Source organism: Phalacrocorax carbo, chromosome 2 (genome assembly GCF_963921805.1).
Source record: "Phalacrocorax carbo chromosome 2, bPhaCar2.1, whole genome shotgun sequence".
In the NCBI taxonomy this organism is placed as follows: Eukaryota; Metazoa; Chordata; class Aves; order Suliformes; family Phalacrocoracidae; genus Phalacrocorax; species Phalacrocorax carbo.
The window spans coordinates 66,071,878-66,089,799 of NC_087514.1; the positions used below are offsets into that span (position 1 = coordinate 66,071,878).

A 17,922-nucleotide genomic window follows, 5' to 3' on the forward strand; every position below is an offset into this window, starting at 1 on the left:
CAGATCTTTCTGAAAGGAGATTTAATGCTGGTAAGATTTATGTGTATGTTTGATCAGAGTTTAGCATATCCGCTAGTGTATTGCAATATGGAAATTCCAACTTTTCTTCTAGAATCAACAAGAATTAAATTAACTTAAAAGCATGAACATTTTTTTTTACTACCGTAACAGGACAGTAGTAAATTAGGCAAACATTTCTGCCCATGTTATTTTTATTTTCTTGATAGAAGATCAAGCCTACTGATGTGACGGCTGGCTGATGACACTATATTATTCAAGATGATTGAAACAGAGCTGACTGAAAAACTGCAGAAGTACATTATGGAATTGAGTAACTGGCGAATACAGCAGTCAATGAAATTCAGTGTAGGTAAACATAAAAGATTGTACATGGGAAAAAAAATCTTAATTCTACAGAGCAAATAACAGACTTTGACCATCATTCAAGAGTAAGATCTCAGAGTTACGAGAGAGATTTCCACAAAAATGTCAGTCTGATGTTCAGCAGATCAGGCAAATCAAATGGCATACAATTCACAAAAGAGTAGAACAATTGAACAGCTTTCATGTAAGCGATGGCTAGGTAGACCTGGGAAAGAGAAGTCCAGGGGGACAGTGGCCTAAAGGAGGACTAATTGTTTGTTGTCTCTTCCAGTACAAGAGCTGGGGACATCAAATGAAGATATAGGGATCAGGTTCAAAAGAAAAAAAGAAAAAGGAAGGGGTTCTTCAGACAATAGCTATTTGAGCTCCAGAAGTACTTGCCAAAGGATGTTGTGGGCAATGAAAGTTTAAATGGGTCAATGGGAGACTGAACAAGTTTATGCAAGAGAGATCAGCTTTATTTCCTCATCCTTGTTTAAAGATTTCCTAATTCATCATTTTTTATGTTCTGCCTTTCTTTCTTTCGTTGGACCGTGACATTCCCCTTAAGACATTCTCATAAGTGCCATACAGTTTACTTCCAAAAGAGGACCAATGCAGTGGCACGCTAAAGAAATACTTCTCTCTGTAATTATCCTAATTTCTAATAGCTCCATCATGTTGCCTGGGAAAAATGTTGATAGCTGCTCTAACCTAGCTATGAGACCTTGATTGCAAGGAATGTGTCCTTAACTGTACAAACGTTTACTTACAAGCCAGCAGAAGATACTATTAGCATAAATAAAGATAAATGTAATTATTTGCAAGAACGTTATTGTAGTGTGGCCTCTAACAAACTTAACAGCATACCTTATGCGTAATTAATGGAGAGTTGTAGTCTGTATCATTGCCCTGGTTTCTGCTGGGATAGAGTTAATTTTCTTCATAGTAGCTACTATGGGGCTGTGTTTTGGATTTGTGCTAAAAACATTGTTGATAATGTGGAGATGTTTTAGCTGTTGCTAAGTAGTGCTTACACCAGTCAAGAACTTTTCCAGTTTCCCATGCTCTGCCGGGTGCACAAGAAGCTGGGAGGGGACACAGCCGGGACAGCTGACCCCAACTGACCAAAGGGATATCCCATACCATGTGACGTCATGTACAACGTATAAAGCTGGGGGAAGAAGGAGGAAGGGGGGGACGTTCAGAGTGATGGCGTTTGTCTTCCCGAGTAACCATTAGGCGTGATGGAGCCCTGCTTTCCTGGAGATGGCTGAACACCTGCCTGCCCATGGGAAGGAGTGAATAAATTCCTTGTTTTGTTTTGCTTGTGTGCACGGCTTGTCCTTTACCTATTAAACTGTCTTTATCTCAACCCATGAGTTTTCTCACTTTTACTCTTCTGATTCTCTCCCCCATCCCACCACAGGGGAGCGAGCAAGTGGCTGTGTGGTGCTTGGTTGCTGGCTGGGGCTAAACCACGACAATCATATGTAAAATTATTGTTGTATATCAGTTGTTGTGGCTTAACCATGTTAATTTTCTTCCCTGGCTTTCCAGATCGTCCTGTATTTAGATAGGAGCTATGACAATAGAATGGATATGTGATTTATATGTGTTTTGGTACAGCGTCATTATAAAATACAACAAATAACGGGACTGAGAAAGCAGCCAGAGAGACCTTGTATCTAGGTTCAAGCTACAGGGAGATTTTGAATATGGAACCAGTAAACTTCCAACGCAAGGTCGTAACAGCCGAGGTGAGCACCAGGCAATGCTTGTGTGCTTCCTTTCCCACAGCCTCAGTCCGGCTGACTCCAGCTGAGGGGCGGACTGCACCGGGCAGGACCCTGCACCACCACCCCCACCACCCCCCAGGCACTGGTAGGGCCAGGGTGCGCAGTTCACAGCCGAGGTGCCCCGCATCCCACTGCTGTACTCTTCAGTTTTCCTGTCACCTTCCTCAAGACGAAAACCCCTCCCCGGACCACCCGCAGAGGCACTTGCTCTGCTCTACCCGCCGCTGCTCCCGGCCCCCTCAGCCCCCCTCAGCCTCCCCAGGCAGCCCGGCCCGCGGGGCGGAGCGCTCCGTCGGCGGGACGGGGGGGGCGCGGCCTGCGATTGGCTCGGGGAGCAGCCGGCGGGTCACGTGACGGTGCCCCCGCCCTCCGCGCTCCTTATACCCGCAGTCAGGGCCGGAGCGGGCGGCCGCCGGGGCGCTTCGGAAGGGTTCTGTGGGGTGCGTGAGTGGGGCCGGGGGCAGGCAGTAGGCAGTGGCGTCCGCCGTGGGTTTTGGGGAGGGAAGAGGGAGAGGCGCTCCGCCTCGCTTGAGCCGTTGGGGGCGAGGGGGGCCGCAGGCTTTCATGGCCGCGTGTGGGTCTTGGCGGGTTCCCGCCTCGCTCCCTCATTGGCCGTGGCGGCGAGGGGGGCGGGGCGCGGCGCTGCGGGTTGGGCTGGCGGGAGCAGGAGGGGGAGGGAGCCACCCACCCCTCCCCGCCATCTTGGGTGGGCGCCTGAGAGACCCCCACCCCCACGGCACCCGCCTTGCGGAAAGGCTTAACAGGGCTGTGGTCAGTGGTGGCCTCCGTGGGAGACTGGTGTGGCAGCGGCGGCACGGGGTGTCCCTTCAGGGCTTCGGGGTTCGTGTCTCGGGGATGAGCCCCAAGGGGGGCTCCGGGAGGAGAGCCTGCTGGCCACGCGGTTCATGAGTGAAGTTTTAATGCTGTCGTGAAAGCTGATAAACTGAAATTGTAATATTCTGTAACTAGTGTCCCTGAGCTTCGGTTGCAGCTGGATGTTAAAAATTTTTTTACCTTTCCTTTTTTTTTTTTTTTTTTTTGCAGTGAACCTATGAATTCCAAAATGAAACAGAAACTGAATGGGGAAAAATCGTCAGGATCTATGCAGGTATAGGCTTTAAAGTCTTGAAGTTAGAATATGGGAGCAGATATGGGATAGAAAATAGAAGATAGAATTTATTGAGAGTATCTCAAACATAGAGTTTGCTTTGTTCTGAGGTTTGCGCTCGATTTTCTGGGAAATGGTCACTCTGTCTGACACAAGTTTTATATCCACTGAAGGAATACAAAGGGATCTGTTGCAATGTCCTTCCACCTGGCTTATGTCCTGTTGGCTTGAGTAGCCTCCTGGCAGGCTCAAGCCTGGTGTGGCTTGAGAACACTCTGTCCTGCTTGGGAATACGTGCTTATGACTACTTTTTTTCTTATTGCTCAGCAAGTCTTTTTTACTTTTGACACTGAGCTTGCTGTCTTTCCGTATGACTTACATTTTACGTGCTAGCTATCTGCCTAAGTTCAATTACTGAATCAGTCTGGCTGTTAAGGCATTGTAGAGTAGGTTCTGTTGCCTGGCCTCTGTCGGGATGAACTTACTAAGAGTTAAATCTGTCTTCACTTGAGTATGCTTTAACTCATGCTTTAATTCATGCAGGTAGTTCTGTTTCTAAAGTCACACTCATGAACCATAGTTACCTTGGAATTGGTGGAAATACTTAGAGGATTTAGGTTTTTAAGAGGTGACTCATAAGAAGTTACTAAAGTTTATACCTGTTCAGTCTTGTTACAAGACCCTTTTGTTAAACCTTTTAATGGAGGCCTTAATCGGAATTGTACAAATACCATGTAAAATAGAGGCTAGCAGCCCTCTGTCATGAGGGATAGAGTGATTGTAATGAAAATTTCTGGTATTAACGAAAATTACTAATTGATAAGCCTGACACATACTCATGGTAATCTTGTCCTCTAGGGTATGAATTCCTCAGTGTGGCTTTTTATGTTTTCAATGGATCAGCTCAAATACTAGTCAGTAATTTCTTGGCAGAGTATACTTAACTCTAACCTTCAATAGCAGCAATGACACACGGTGTGATTCTTGTTCCCACAGCAGTTAGTGTTTGTCCTTTAGTTCAACAGTAGGATAATTGGTGGCAGAAACTACCGTGGGAAAGGTGAACTCTTGTCATATGAAGTACAGTGTGAATCGGTAACTTTCTCACGCTGGTGTGGCATTGTATTCTGGCTATTCTTGCTTGGTTGTCTGCCATTGTTTGCTATCTCATGGTGGCAGTGTAACCAACCCAATCAGAAAGCCTTAATGCAGGAAATGGGCATTTATGCATGACAAGAAAGGTGATAAACATACTGTTTATACAAAACAATAGCTTGTCTGGGTCGAAGTAAGGAAGCTTTAGATCCGTTTTAATGGATAATTGAAGCAACACATCTATTTAAGTGAACACCACTTGAGGGTGTGTTCACGGGTAACAAAACCAGGTACTGCCTGAAGCGATGTGTGTGACTTTACCGCATAAACTTGCAACTGCAGTTACTTTTGTCTCTGTCCCCCGAAGTCTAATACTGCTGTTGTCAAATACAACTTAGAGAGCTTCAGCTAAAGTTTACATGTGTCACTGATAACTAAATCCTGTTCTTTACCCTTTAGTCTGTGTTAAGGTTTATGTAAACTTTTCATCTTGAAGAGACGAACCATGGGTTACTTTAATGGAAGCATGACAAATTCCTAAGTTTCATTTTATGTAGAGAAGAGTAGCAACTGTCTGAAGCCATATTTGTCTTTTCAGAAGTACCTCACAGACACCACAAGCAGTGCTGTCCCAAGACAGACTCTTAAAATGATTCAGCCTTCAGCAACAGGTTGCCTGGTTGGCAGAAGAAATGAGGTATGAATTAAAAGATAAACCGTAGATGTGTAGTTATTTCTACTCATAGTGAAATGCTTTTGAGCTTTTAACTGAAAAACTAATATATTTGAAAACACATATAATCCATTAACTAGTGTGATACAACTTAAGTTTACTATTATTTTAGTAATAAACAATATGAAAAACTAGCAATTTCTGAGTACTTCAGGAAAGTGTTTGAGATTTTTCTTTTGTTTAACCTATGACTATCAAGAAAGATGTCTGTAAACTAGAACTATAACGTGAAGAAATTGTGGCTTATAAAGACTTATTTGTATTATTGAGTGAGCAGACTTACAAGTTTGTAGTTTTCTAAAAAAAGCTGAAATGTTGCTCTGAAGTTAAACCTGCCTGTGTGTTATGCAGAAGAAATCTTCATTCAAAAGGAAACTCTGGAATAACAAGTTTACCTCAAAGCCTTGTAAAGCTGAGGTGTCTGTGGACAAGGAGAAAGAAAATGAGAATATGAATGATGTCATTCCAGCTGTAGATCTCATGACAAAAGGTATGTTGGAACTCCTGAAGTGGTTTTTTAGCACTTAAAATGATATGCTCCCATTGGAATATAACTTGAAACATGGTTTCTTTGTCAAATAAGGGCTTTGTGGTTTTTTAAATACCTAGCATGAATTAATGATACCTGTCCTTTATAGTACAGTAAATACAGTAGAGATATTTAATGTTTAAGGATGAGTTTATGGTAACCAGTAGCAGAGAACCATTGTGTGCAGCAGTGTTAAGAAGTTCTGTAGCTTGTTACTTTGGATTGGCTACAAGCTTTCAAATTACTAATAATGAAGGTGAAATGAAAGCCTTTTTTGGCAGTGTGTGCTGCATGTGCAGTTTCTCAGAACGATTAAGCCTTGTATGGACAGTGACTTGTGGAAGACAGAAATCTTACTCCCAAAGCATGCATTCAGACTGACATTTGCAAATACAACCATTTTGCAAAGCCTGCAGCTATGCGTGAGGCAGCTTCTTGAAGACTTTGCCTGTATAGCCATTAATATGGTATATGATCTTGGTTTTTGGTAAGCTTATGTCTCTAGCTGTAAATTTACAACTAGTCTCTGGGAAAACACTATATGGAGTGAGTTCTTATCACGGTTTACAGAACACGTCTAAGTTGGGTATCCTAAGGTGATGTCAAGAATTCAGTCTTAGTACAGACTTACTCTAGCTTCTTACTTCAGGAAGTCCTTCACATCAATATTGGAAAGAAGTGGCTGAAGAAAGGAGGAAGGCTCTGTATGAAGTGCTTCAAGAAAATGAAAAGGTAGCTAGTGAAAGATAATTAACTTCTTTACTACTGGCTGTTGTCTTCCTGTTTCAACATTTTGTTCTTTGAACACAGTTGCACAAAGAAATCGAACAGAAAGATGGTGAAATTGCCCGCCTAAAAGCAGAAAATGAAGAGCTGATGTCCCTTGCTGAACATGTACATTATATGACCAGCGTGATTGAGGTACTTAAATGAATTTTCAGTTATTGTTGTAGAATGAAAAAGTGAGAAACCAGCCAAGGTGTTTTTAATGAATCATGACTTCTGTTTTGTGTGCCCACACAACTCTTCAATTTAAATTACTGTCTGACCTGTTTCCTGTGGGATTGTTCTAATCCAGAGGCATAAAGCCCTTTCTAGGGGATGAGGCTTTCTACCTTAGAACCCACAGGAGTAATGACAAAGTACCTAAGACCAATGTTTTCTGAAGGGGAGATTCAACCTATTATCTTAGCAGAACAGGCTTTGCATGTTAGAGATGGTGACAAGTGAAGGAAGGGTTCACTTTCACTTTTCCGAGATGACTTGAATTCAAACGCTTAATAGGTTGTGGGAGGTTGCTGGCTAAATGAAGTGTTTAGTTCCTGAAAGGACACAGCCACTACAAATTTGAAATGGGCACACAAAGTGGAGTAGTGAGGGAGAAGGGAGTACCTATGCCCTTTACAGTCAAGGTTTCACTGAGGAATTTCCAGTGTTGTGGCCCAGAAATGGCTAATGTACAAAGTCTGTAGGGTTCATAAACTTGTAAATTTCCAAACAGTTTCTTTTGAGGATTCCCTGGGGACAGGTAGTTGTGACCTTTCTACCAGGAGTAGGTTGTCTGTAACAGCCTGTGAAGCTGTGGTAAACATATAGCCATGAAACCCTGATTCTAAATTAGGTGTTTTGTAGGGATTGAGGTCTTAACTGGGATAGAAAGCTGGGTGCCTAGCAAATATTTTGATTCTCTGATTAGACTGGGGAGGTGGAAACAAAATGGAAGACTAATCAAATTGCTTGCAGTAATCAAGAAGCAAACTCGATCAAGTTAACTTCCAGTTAGTGCAATTATTTAGATCAGTCTTTCAGGACTCCACTAATTTGCTACACTTGAATTTTTTTTGGTGTTCAGGGAGTGCTGCTTGTCAGTGATAAATCCACAGGCAGAAATTAAATCACTTAAGGACTTAAAGAACTAAAGTAGTTGCAAACTTCTAAGTTCCCCAACAGCTAAGTTCACTTACTGGTTGTAAGCTGCTGACTTCTGAGGCTTTAATGAACCTTAAGTGATACATCGAACAACCAGAAGCCTCAAAAGCTGCTTCTTACAGTCCTGTTTTTAATTCCTTAGATCAGGTTAGGTAAGGAACTTGTAGTTTGATCAAGTGCTAGAAACTGCTGGGTCTTCTAGTTCATCTAGACTTAATGTAGCTTCATTATGTCTGATTTTAAAATTATGAACTTAATCTGTTGTATAGTAATTTTTCTAAAATTAAACCTATATAGTACTAAATTAATATTAAGCTTGGGAAGCTGGTTCTCATATCTTAGGTTGCCTAAGGTAACCTGTCCTATTGAAGAACCTAAGGAAGACTTAACAGTCAACAAAGCAGATGTGGTCTATGAGTTAGAGGTAGCAATTTGAGTTGAACTCAAGTGTCTAAGAATTTTTGTGACTGAGGAATGTTTTAATTACAGCAACAATCTCCAAATGAAGATAATTAGTTTGCTTAATTCAATATGCACAGTGTTATTTCACTGTTTATTAAGTAGAAAAAGTATTAAGTTCACTGTCTTCTGTTTGTTTCTAGAGGCTAACTGGGCAAGCACCTGACAATCCTGAGACACTGAAGAGTTTGGCTGTAGAGGAATCCAAGCAAGAAGAGCTTAACTGCGGAGACATGCAGACAGCACTTCAGAAGGGCCATAACAAGTATCATGTGGCTTGATGGAGAGTATATCAGATCTTGCTTCAAAGGAAGCAAATAATTTGCAACTGTAACGACAGCCTTTAAATAGGCTTGTGTATGTGGCTTTTAATTGTGAACTCCCTCTTGAAAGGATATAGTAAAACTTCTCAGGTATAGAAACTCTTGTGGAAGCATTACAGCTGTTGGTTTTTAACTGGAATTATGTGGTAGTGGGAGTATCAGGATACTGCGTAGAAGACTTACTACCAGCTACACTTAGTTGCTTGTATAAACTGCAAATACTGTGTATTTCAAACTGCTGTGTAAATATCAGTTGGTCTGACATTATACATGAAAATTGATAAATAAATCTTTGCCTTACTAGAACAGCCTCTTAATTGAGTGGGAATGGCTAGTTCTAGGTTTAAGTCAACTGTTGCTGCTATAGATGGAAGCTTTCAAGTTTTTAGGGAGTGCCTGGGAAGACTTTAACTCCTTAGATGTGCAGAATTCTTGTTTTGGTGGATAGGGAAAGCAAAATAAAACTTGTGTGCTGTTGGTGAGGCTTCAGAATGTCAAGAAAAAGTAATAAAAGTCAAGGTCTAAAGTTTAATTATACTTTTCAGGGTTTTTAAAATTGCCTTCATCCTTTGAGAGCCTTTCCAAGATGTACAGATGAGAGCTTAAATAAGTAGAAAGTGTTAGTCTAGTTTATGGGCTTATAAAGAGAAGGGGTGTTCTTGCTCCTAATAGCAGCTGTACTGAAAATTAGATGGAGACAAAGCAGCCTACACTTTGGAGTTATTCTGAAAGGAAACTCAGTGTCTGTTTTCAAAGTACTGCTCTGGCATTTACCAAGAGATGAGGCACCTTTTCACAAAGATAGGGTTTACAGGAATAAAAAGAGCTCTTTAAAACTTTGAGCACTGTATCTGGCATCCATATGGGGGGGTGGGGTGGGGGGGGGGTGGGGTGTGTGTGGAAATGCTTGCAGTTGAAAGCAGAGATAGAAGGGGAGAGTAAGTTGAATGCATGTTTTCCAGTTGAGTGAACTCTGCAGTTCTGTAAGTAACAAGGTCTTACAGGGAGAGGCTCTAGAAGGTGGTGGCCATTGCAATGTCTTGTGAAGAGCTTAAAGTTCAGTGGCTTTCAGGAGGCAGAGATAATTGGAGGGATTCTGGCTTTGCCAAAATGGGCACTTCAGGGTATATGTGAACATGTCTGTGGAGCTATCAGATTGGCACCTTTAGATTCCTTCCATATCTTATTCTCTCCCTGTGGGCATCAGTAAGTTAATGGATCTTTTGCAACTGAAATCAGTTGTGGCATTCAGGGAATGTTAGAACCATTGTAAGAAGTAATATTCTTTCTGGCTTCCATTTCACCTGGAATCTGGTAACAAGTGAGGCATCATATATCCTGGGAACTTCTGTAAACAAAAAGATAACACATGCCAACTGGTGCTCTAGAGGGTGCTTAGACATAATCCTTTCCACCGCGGAGCAGAAATGGTGACAAAGGTGTGTCCTTTGACTTCCACTGATGCTGTGTTAAGAAAAAAACAGACAGCTGGATGCTGGGTAACTGCTTTGCACAGTAACTTTGCTTTGTTGTTTTTTTTTCAAAAGAAGTAGATAATACTGTCAAGTGGCTTAAAACTTTCCTATCTCAGATTCTAAGCAATTTTAATGTCAAAGTAGTTCTTCAACGATAATAAGGAAACACATAAACTAAATTGCACTGCATAAAGATTATTATAAAAAGATAAATCTTGAGTTATTCATAGTTAACAGTCCTTCTTCGAAGGTGGCTTTATTTTTAAACATTGGGAATATTTTGCGTTTGCAGAGACTGTAGAAGGGAAGAAAGCACTGTGGTATAATTAGCTGGCCAGGCAAACCAATCCAACTGAGACAGCAAGCGCAACTTCTTTCCACCATTTCACCTCCTGATCTGTGAACTGCTGTAATACAGGTGCTGTTGCTAGAACAAAGAACTGCCAGGAATTAACAAACCCAGAATTTGCATGCATTATCTGCCTCTGGCTCTTCCTTATTTTCATCAAGATGGTCAAGAAGAATGTTTGTTAGATTAAATCTTGTGCTTTTTCTTGATCTTTTTTTTGTTAAATAACAGACAGGATAGTCTCTTGAATAGCTGAATCCTTATTTCTGTTGAAATGGATTGTGTACAAAATCATGTAAGTTCTTCAGGTAAGCTGATGGATGTATTGCAGCGTTTGGCCTGCCTGCAATAGAAGAACTTGCATCAAAAAGACATGGGCCACTTAGTAATAAATATACTTGCACCAGAAGCCGTCAAACCAAGGCTACTATGGTTTTATTAGCTTTTAATTTGTTAGCAGATAGTTTGCTGTATAAACTCTTGAAAAAAAACATGCTGCAGGGAAAGACTGGGTATGGGAGCTGACTTGTGGTATAGGAATAAAACCCATATACATGCTCATCTGTCACAGATGTATTGGATCTTGATCAACCTCCCAAGGCTTATCAGAAATATTACTATATGAGTGTTGTCAGAGGTTTTATGATGCTGCATTATCTGCTGTTCAAAAAAGGTTCTAAAAGGGTCAAGTTTCATTTATTGTCCTGAAAATTCCTGAGTATTTTTAAAAACATGGATGTGGTAGAGCTATCGTATAGTAAGTATTGGAGCTTTGTATGCATGTGTGAAAGGCTTGTCAAATGTGTAGAAATTATACACAGATTGTGTAATTTGTTCCCTTACAACCATCTGACCTTTTACTTTTGCTGAAGTGCATAGGGAAGCTCTCATTTACCACTGAAATACAGCTATGTAACAGCTGAAAACCAGCATTGCTAAAAACAAAATTTTCATATCCAGCTATGTTACAGAGATCATTCTGTCTAGCAGAGTAAAATTATCAGTTTGGAACCTATCTGCAGAATGTGATTCCAAGAAGTCATAAATGCTTTTGTGCACCAACTTGTCCAGCATGCTGACTCCCTTTCATTGCAGGGGCTGTGGCCACGATCTTGTCTTTCACTGAAGTATCCTAAGGCTGCTCAGAAGTGCAATTGCATCTGCTGTGTCCTAGCACTTCTCCCATAAGATGTGCATGTCCTAACAGGACAATTTCAGATATATAAGACTGAAGTGTGGGGAGACAGGCTGTTTGCAGGTGTCAGATGTTTCAAGAAGGAACAGCTGTGCAGGGATGAGCAGAGGCAAGTGAAGTGTGGAGAGGGTGGATGGCTTGTGTGAAGAAAAACTTGTAATCGGTTTAGCAAAAATACCAATTTTTGTGTAAACACCCATTGTATTTAAGACAATGTATGGAGAAGTGAATTAGACCGTAATAGCTGGGCAACTGAAATAATTTGGTATCTGGCATTGTATTGTCTTACGTGAGGGCCTACAGCATTGTCATGTGTTGCAGCTTGTGCATAAGTAATGAAGTTAGTCCTTGATTTTTGAAAGGCAGCACACTGCATATTCATTTCCTTTTCCATAAGGGCCATCTGAGGTTGTTTTCAGAAGTGGATTTGAGATTTTGAGCAGAAGGTTTGCAAATCTGCCAAGGCCGTGTGTTTCCAGTACTGTTGTTCTTGAGACTGAATTGCATTATCATCAACATTCCCTTCAGTAGAAAATGTTTACTGTGTATTGTTATCTCTGTTTCCGTTGTGGTAATAACACAGAGTAGTTCAGTGAGTGCTAATGGTGTTCTGAGAAACTTCTAATTTGCTGCTGCTTTGTTGATCTTCCAATGACTGCTTGTAATGAAATGTGATCAGCTGTGTCCAAGGTCAAACCCTTGGGTATGAGGATGTCTCTGTTGTACCCTTGGGGGCACCACAGCCTCTTGAAGGGGGCTGCTGTGGATCACATCATCAGGATAATTCTGTTGTAAATCAGCAAAGCAGGGGTCTGTACTTAAGATAGGAGTCAATACAACCGATAGACTAACTTTGAATGTTTAAAGTCAGCAATAATCAGTATGTAGAAGACTGCAGCATAGGGTAAAGCTATAATTGATAGCTTTGAAGTTATGCTAGGTACAGGAGGAGCCTTACCAATAGCAGTGCGAAACTCTGGGCAGCCTAACTTAAGGTGCTGCTGTAGCTGGAGCAGTATAGAAGCTCTAGGGGGTTATATCTACCAGGCAGAATGCAGAGAGATGGTAACAGTGTGGCAGGGGTAGTGAGAACCACCATAGCTCATGAAAAGCATGAGGTAAGAATAAGCCACCAACAAAACCACCACGCAAACCCCCTTTCCCGAGCGCAGTTTTCCTGGTGAACTCCCTCTCTTCTGTCTCTACCACTGCAGAGTTATTTTGGTACAGGAACATTTTCCTACCTTTTCTGGGGTGGCCCAGACGTTTAAATTTGTTCGAGTCAACCTGCTGCAGCCCTAAGAAACAGGTTTTATAATTACTGCCTGCTTGGTTCCTTCTTTGCTAGTTGGTAAGTGTCTGTCTTGTTACATTCCCCTCTCTGCGTCTGGTTTTTCCTACTCCACAAAGGAGAGCTCTTGCATTAATGTGGTAGGAAAGCAGAGCATTGTCAGCTCTGTGAGCATAAAAATGTAGAAGTTATGAGACAAATGGTTTGTTCCTTTCTTGTTTGCCTTCTGGTTTTGGAAGCTTTAAGGTTTGTTTGCCTTTTCAAGGGTTTGTTACTCTGGGGGATTTTGTTTGGTTTTGTTCTTAAGAGTGAGTTTTTCATATGTTGTCATGAATAATGTTAGGATGTGATTCTTTGTTTTATTTAAAACAGTATTAATGCTTAAAGTGAAATTTAGCTTCTCTATATCCCAGGTTCAAGTTTCAGTCTTGGCTACCACAACAGACCTAAATTTGGTCTAACTGTTCCCACTAAAATTCCTGTGACCTTCCTCATTCACTTTAGTGAGAGCAGGGTTTGCTCCTGTCTGGTTCATGTGAGCTCTATATGTGGATTTTAATGGTTATAAGGGTGAGCAGATCAGCTTTAGGTCCATAAACTTCTCAAAGGGTGGATTTAAACTACAATGCGATGAAAGTAGCTAGAAGTAGACAGAAGCTTCATGTAACATGGTACCTGTGTATGTGAACAGCCCTGCACTCTGCAGCTTTGGCTCTCTGCTCGATAGGCAGTTCTGCGTTCCCCAGGTCTGTGCCATAACCCTGAATATTTGTACGAGGAAAAGGAGTATCTGCTGTCCGAGATCAGTCTGTCTGCCTTCACAGAAGGGAAGAAATAATCAACTGAAATTTGGTAAGTCATGGAGCCTCTTCAGTGCATCTTCTGCTAGTCCTTGTGGAGCCTTTCTTGATAAGTATCTTGAATGATACACAAGGCTGGTTTGCTCTGAACTTAAACTAGGAGTAGCTAGAAACGTAAGGTACTAGTACATGCTTGAAAGTAAACTCATTGCTGTCATTCCTAAGTGACAGTTCAGAAAGTAGCACCTACAACCTGATGACATCATAGCTTTTGCTTTAACAAAGTTGTGTTCTGTGCTGTGATATGCAAACTACAAGCAATATTGTGACATAGTATGTATTACAGGTAGGAGCTTTTGACAGGTACAGGAATATGAGAATATTAAACAGCATATGCCTCTTGCTGATGCTCTGGGACAGGAGTAAGGGCCTGCACAAACACGTTGAAGCAACCAGGGAAAGAACGCTGAGAGTGGGCACAGTCCTCCCTTTGCTTCCAAAATAGCATTTTAGTTTAAAACTGGCTTTTTTTAAAATGTGCTTTGGCTCACCTCACAGAGGTACAACTAAGAGCAGTGGTTTTCACTGTAGCTTCATCCCTTCTCTATTTCCTACTTTTGTGGTTTGTGTTTATTTCAACTACTAAAATAGTTTGCCACTTAACCCCTGCCTTGACCAGCAGAAAGATGAAAATGCAGGAGTTCTGCATATTAAAACACAAGCTAGTATTGCACCATTTCTCCCCCTTCACGAGAAGCTGCGATTCTCTGTCACCCCTCAGGCAATAGTCCTTGCAATGTGTGTTGTTCACTTGCTCTAATCTAGATGTTTTTGTAAGATCATAAAGTAATGTCCTAAGTCTTAACACAGTTGATACAGTATGAAACAGAAATTATTTCTACGCTGTAAATCTAGCAGATGACTTCATATAATTTAGCTAAACTTTTTGAGACTGTTGTGAAGTCTTGTCCTGGTGATGAGGTTTGAAGAGACAAGTGTTCCCTACAAGCCTTTTCCCTTAATATGACTAAACACCTCCCTAATGGTTTGTCCCAAATCCAGCTGGAAGCAGGTGGCTCTTACTGAGTCACTTACGGTACTGGGAGCTGACTTGCGTGATGTTTGAAGGTTGTATGAGCCTCACAGTGGAGAGGCTGCTGATAGAAAGAGTGGCTATCTGTATGGACTTGTGTGCTTAGTAATTAAAGAATAGTCTTTCTTATAACTTAAATGTGATAGGAAATATGGTGAGTAGAAATGCCACAAAACTAAAAGCAAAAAAAAAAAAGGCAGAAGCTGGTACAAAAGGACACCTTGGACCTTAGAAGAATTCAGGTGATGGTATAGATGGCATGGTATAGAAACCATGGCATGGTTATTTCACATTCTGCAAAAAGAGTCTATATCTCTCAGTAAACAAGTAGGCATTTTGAAATGTACAAAATGTACTTTTTTCTACTTGAAGGAAGAAATATACATTTATAAATATACAGATATACATTGCAGTAACAATCACATTAAAAAACCCAAAATGACATGACCCCTGTCTGCCACTGTGTTTGGTGCATGAGGCTTTCTTTTGACATGAACTGTTTGCAATCTTTTCTATGTAGCCTATGCAAATTTGGATACTTTAATTGACATGTAAATAGCATTTCATGCATAATGAGCACAGTACAATAACACTCTTCTGTTAAATTCTATTCACCTCCTCTGTTAACTTAAGGCTTGTAATCAACAGCTTGAAGCACTTGCTGTCTTTCATCCTTGCAGGGAGGGGGGGAAAGCATTCACTTCACCCTCTGTTTATTACTGCCTCCGAGGTCTGCTTTAGTTTGTTCTAGTTCTTTATATTGAAATCTCTCTATAGAAGCTATGATCCACTAATGAGAGTGTATGAAATCCTGCCTGCAATTTACAGGACCAAATGGCTTTGGGGACTTGCGCAATTAGCTGTATTCACTCCTTCTCGGAATAAATAAATGCGCTTTACCTTTTCATTTAGTTTTCGGAAACCTACATGATTGTTTCATCCCCCTCACAAATCTCTGGATTAATGATGGTTGTTGCTGGAGGGCAAGAGAAAGGAAATAAAAGACCAGCGGAGGCATTTAGAATGAGTCACCAAAGTGACACCTCCCAGGGTTTACATCATGCTGTTTCTGGAGGCAAAACTTGAAGAAACTTGCTCTATATTTCACTGCTGATACAAAACTGAGAAAGCCAAGTGGTGTTCCCTGCTGCTGGGGTGTTGCTGGGGACGCTGCGTGGCAGCAGACGTGTAGCTTGGGGTTGAAGAGAAAGCTGCTTTGCAGTCCTGCTCAGGTGGCCTCCTACTTGTCCTTGTTAGATACAATATCGCAAGTCTCAAGCTTTCACGACAACTTCAAGGAAGTAAATGTAATGCTCGGTAAACAACATGAAGATGCCAAATTCTAAAAACTCACAGAAGTTTGAGGCTGAATAACTGCAGTCACATTATCTGTTACGAATCAAAGTACTGTTCCTCAGCGTCCAACTGACCCATCATGAGCTGCAAAGAGGATCCAACAGGATATCTTAAGCTGGATCTTAGATTTTGCTTTTCCTTAAAGTTTGTAAATTGCTACATTTTGGGACATTCTCATAGAATTCTTCAAAGTCTTCCTTCTGCTCCCCACACTGAAATGCAGCTCCATCATACTTTAATGCCTGTTAAATGTAGACAAGTTCTTTTCCACCTAAAAAGCTGTGGCAGCTTCAGTTCCACGGCGGCTTCCAACTTTAACAAATTCCCGGGGAAATTTGTCCAGCTGTTCGTATGCCAGTCTCCCATCTTCACCTGAATGCAAAATGTTTAAGTATGATAATGTATTATATAATTGCCCTACAATGTTTAAAACACTGATTTTCTGCTGTTAGAAAGTACTGATCTGCAGATAACTTCTTCCCCTTTTTAAAATTTCTTATGTTCTTGAAGGCAAATTCACAAATGACTTGGAAAAATTAAGTGCCCTGTGAATGCTCACGTTATTTTTAAAAATTTCTCTTGTAGTTTGCTTGTTTTATTAGAGCAAAACAGAAGTGGATGTGGCTCGTATGATAAGATGTCAGTATCTGTACACTTGTCTTACTAAATGAACTGTGATGCTTGTCAAGGTCTCGGTTGCAGCTGTGATAACACTGAGGCAAGTGATGTTTATCCACTTCTACTTTGGACAATATAAAGTTTACCCACTTCTCACATCCTGGCACTTATATACCACTGAAAAAGAAGTGGTACGTTTGCTAAATTTAGCTATTTTTATATCTCTCAAACCCTTTCCTCTTAGGTTCTGTCACCTATATGCACCTGAAGATAGCATTGAGCCTAATGTGTTGAATTGACCATTAGGAATCAAAATGTTCTCCATGTGTCATCTGGAAGAGTGGCAGTATCATCTCCCAGTGTTTTCAAAAGTGTCCCTGGGCTAGTAGTTTTATAACCTTAGCAATAAGATGTCCAGCAGCAGGGTGAATTCCTGCTGAATTGGTGAATGAAAGAGTATGTTTGAAAAGTTTGCCTAACTATGGTTACAGATGGACATGCACCCATGGAGTGGAAAGTTGTGTTTCACCTAAAGGCCAGATAAATACAATTTTTCTGTGCCACTCAAGTATTGGGGCCCTGAAACTGCAGCTGCACTTGCAGTCACACACTGCTCTGCAGCCAGATTACAGGTTAATGAACAGGGTATCTGTTGTCTCGGGGACAAAAAAAGGTCAGTGCAAGGTGCCTGGGGTGCTGTGTGAAGGAGGGCTTGCAGGCTAAGGGCTGTCCAAATAAGCACATAAAGATAAATTAGATTCGGTGAACACTTGGCAGCGCTAATGGCACTTGAGCGTGTGATAATGGCAGTACAGGGGTGATAGGAGGGGATCCCCAAGAGGAGGGTGTATGATATGCAGCAGGCAGTGTGTTAGTCCTGTCTCCTCAAGGCTGCCTGGTGTTCAACTTCATTATGAATTATTTCTGTGTGTCAACTTCTCCCTTGCTGTTTTTCCTTTTCTGCTTCCCCCTCCAGACTCACACAATACAGTTTCTCTTTGGTCCATTTTCATAATTTTCAAAACAAATTATTTCTAATATACATTTTTAAATGTGTTTGCATCTTGAAGTTTTGTTTCAGCTGAGTCTCATATTTGTATAACTCAAGTGTCCTACATGCTGCTCTGTTTAAAAAAGAAAATTAAATACTGCTTTAAAACAGGCAACTCACCAAGTGAGAGCAAGGTTTCGGACGCCACTTTTCTGATCTCTTCGTTGTCAGACTGGCAGAGCGTGACCAGCATTTTAATGCTCTCAGCAGCCTGGGAAGTGCAAAAAACCACATTAGCACCACACAGTACACCATGGTTTTATTTCACAGCCTTGTGTGGAAGCAGTGACTGTCCTCTGCATTGCCTTCCTACTCCAGGGGCAGGGCCTTGGTGAGGACATGAGGAATTGTGTTTC

General features: G+C 41.3%; 2 protein-coding genes across 7 annotated transcripts in view; one reads left to right on the forward strand and one right to left on the reverse strand.

Annotated features, from left to right (window-relative positions):
• The first annotated feature begins 2,517 nt into the window (after positions 1–2,517).
• On the forward strand, positions 2,518–9,177 carry GMNN (geminin DNA replication inhibitor). Of its 4 annotated transcripts, none has more exons than XM_064443145.1 (7): positions 2,518–2,602; positions 3,207–3,270; positions 4,964–5,062; positions 5,450–5,588; positions 6,277–6,359; positions 6,438–6,548; positions 8,159–9,177. In XM_064443145.1, the coding sequence occupies exons 2-7, from the start codon at positions 3,214–3,216 to the stop codon at positions 8,294–8,296; spliced, it is 627 nt and encodes a 208-aa protein (XP_064299215.1). In that variant the 5' UTR covers positions 2,518–2,602; positions 3,207–3,213; the 3' UTR covers positions 8,297–9,177. The 4 variants fall into 4 exon arrangements, with proteins under 4 accessions (XP_064299215.1, XP_064299214.1, XP_064299212.1 ...); XM_064443144.1 differs by lacking the exon at positions 2,518–2,602 and adding an exon at positions 2,862–2,933; XM_064443142.1 differs by lacking the exon at positions 2,518–2,602 and adding an exon at positions 2,875–3,002.
• Positions 9,178–13,424: 4,247 nt separating this feature from the next.
• Positions 13,425–17,922, reverse strand: part of RIPOR2 (RHO family interacting cell polarization regulator 2) — a 70,211-nt gene continuing 65,713 nt past the window's right edge. For all 3 annotated transcript variants that reach the window (XM_064443138.1, XM_064443137.1, XM_064443141.1), the window contains 2 exons: positions 17,687–17,777; positions 13,425–16,269 (listed from right to left, as the gene is read on the reverse strand). In XM_064443138.1, the coding sequence (XP_064299208.1) occupies positions 16,169–16,269; positions 17,687–17,777 (192 nt within the window). In that variant the 3' untranslated portion in view covers positions 13,425–16,168. The remainder of the gene's footprint in view (positions 16,270–17,686; positions 17,778–17,922) is intronic.

Excerpts from the sequence above, each read along its gene's own strand:
- GMNN (XM_064443145.1), top strand. The coding sequence starts at position 3,214 with ATGAATTCCAAAATGAAACAGAAACTGAATGGGGAAAAATCGTCAGGA. Across the intron at positions 3,271-4,963 it reads AATCGTCAGGATCTATGCAG|AAGTACCTCACAGACACCAC; the intron begins GTATAGGCTTTA and ends TTGTCTTTTCAG. Across the intron at positions 5,063-5,449 it reads TGGTTGGCAGAAGAAATGAG|AAGAAATCTTCATTCAAAAG; the intron begins GTATGAATTAAA and ends TGTGTTATGCAG.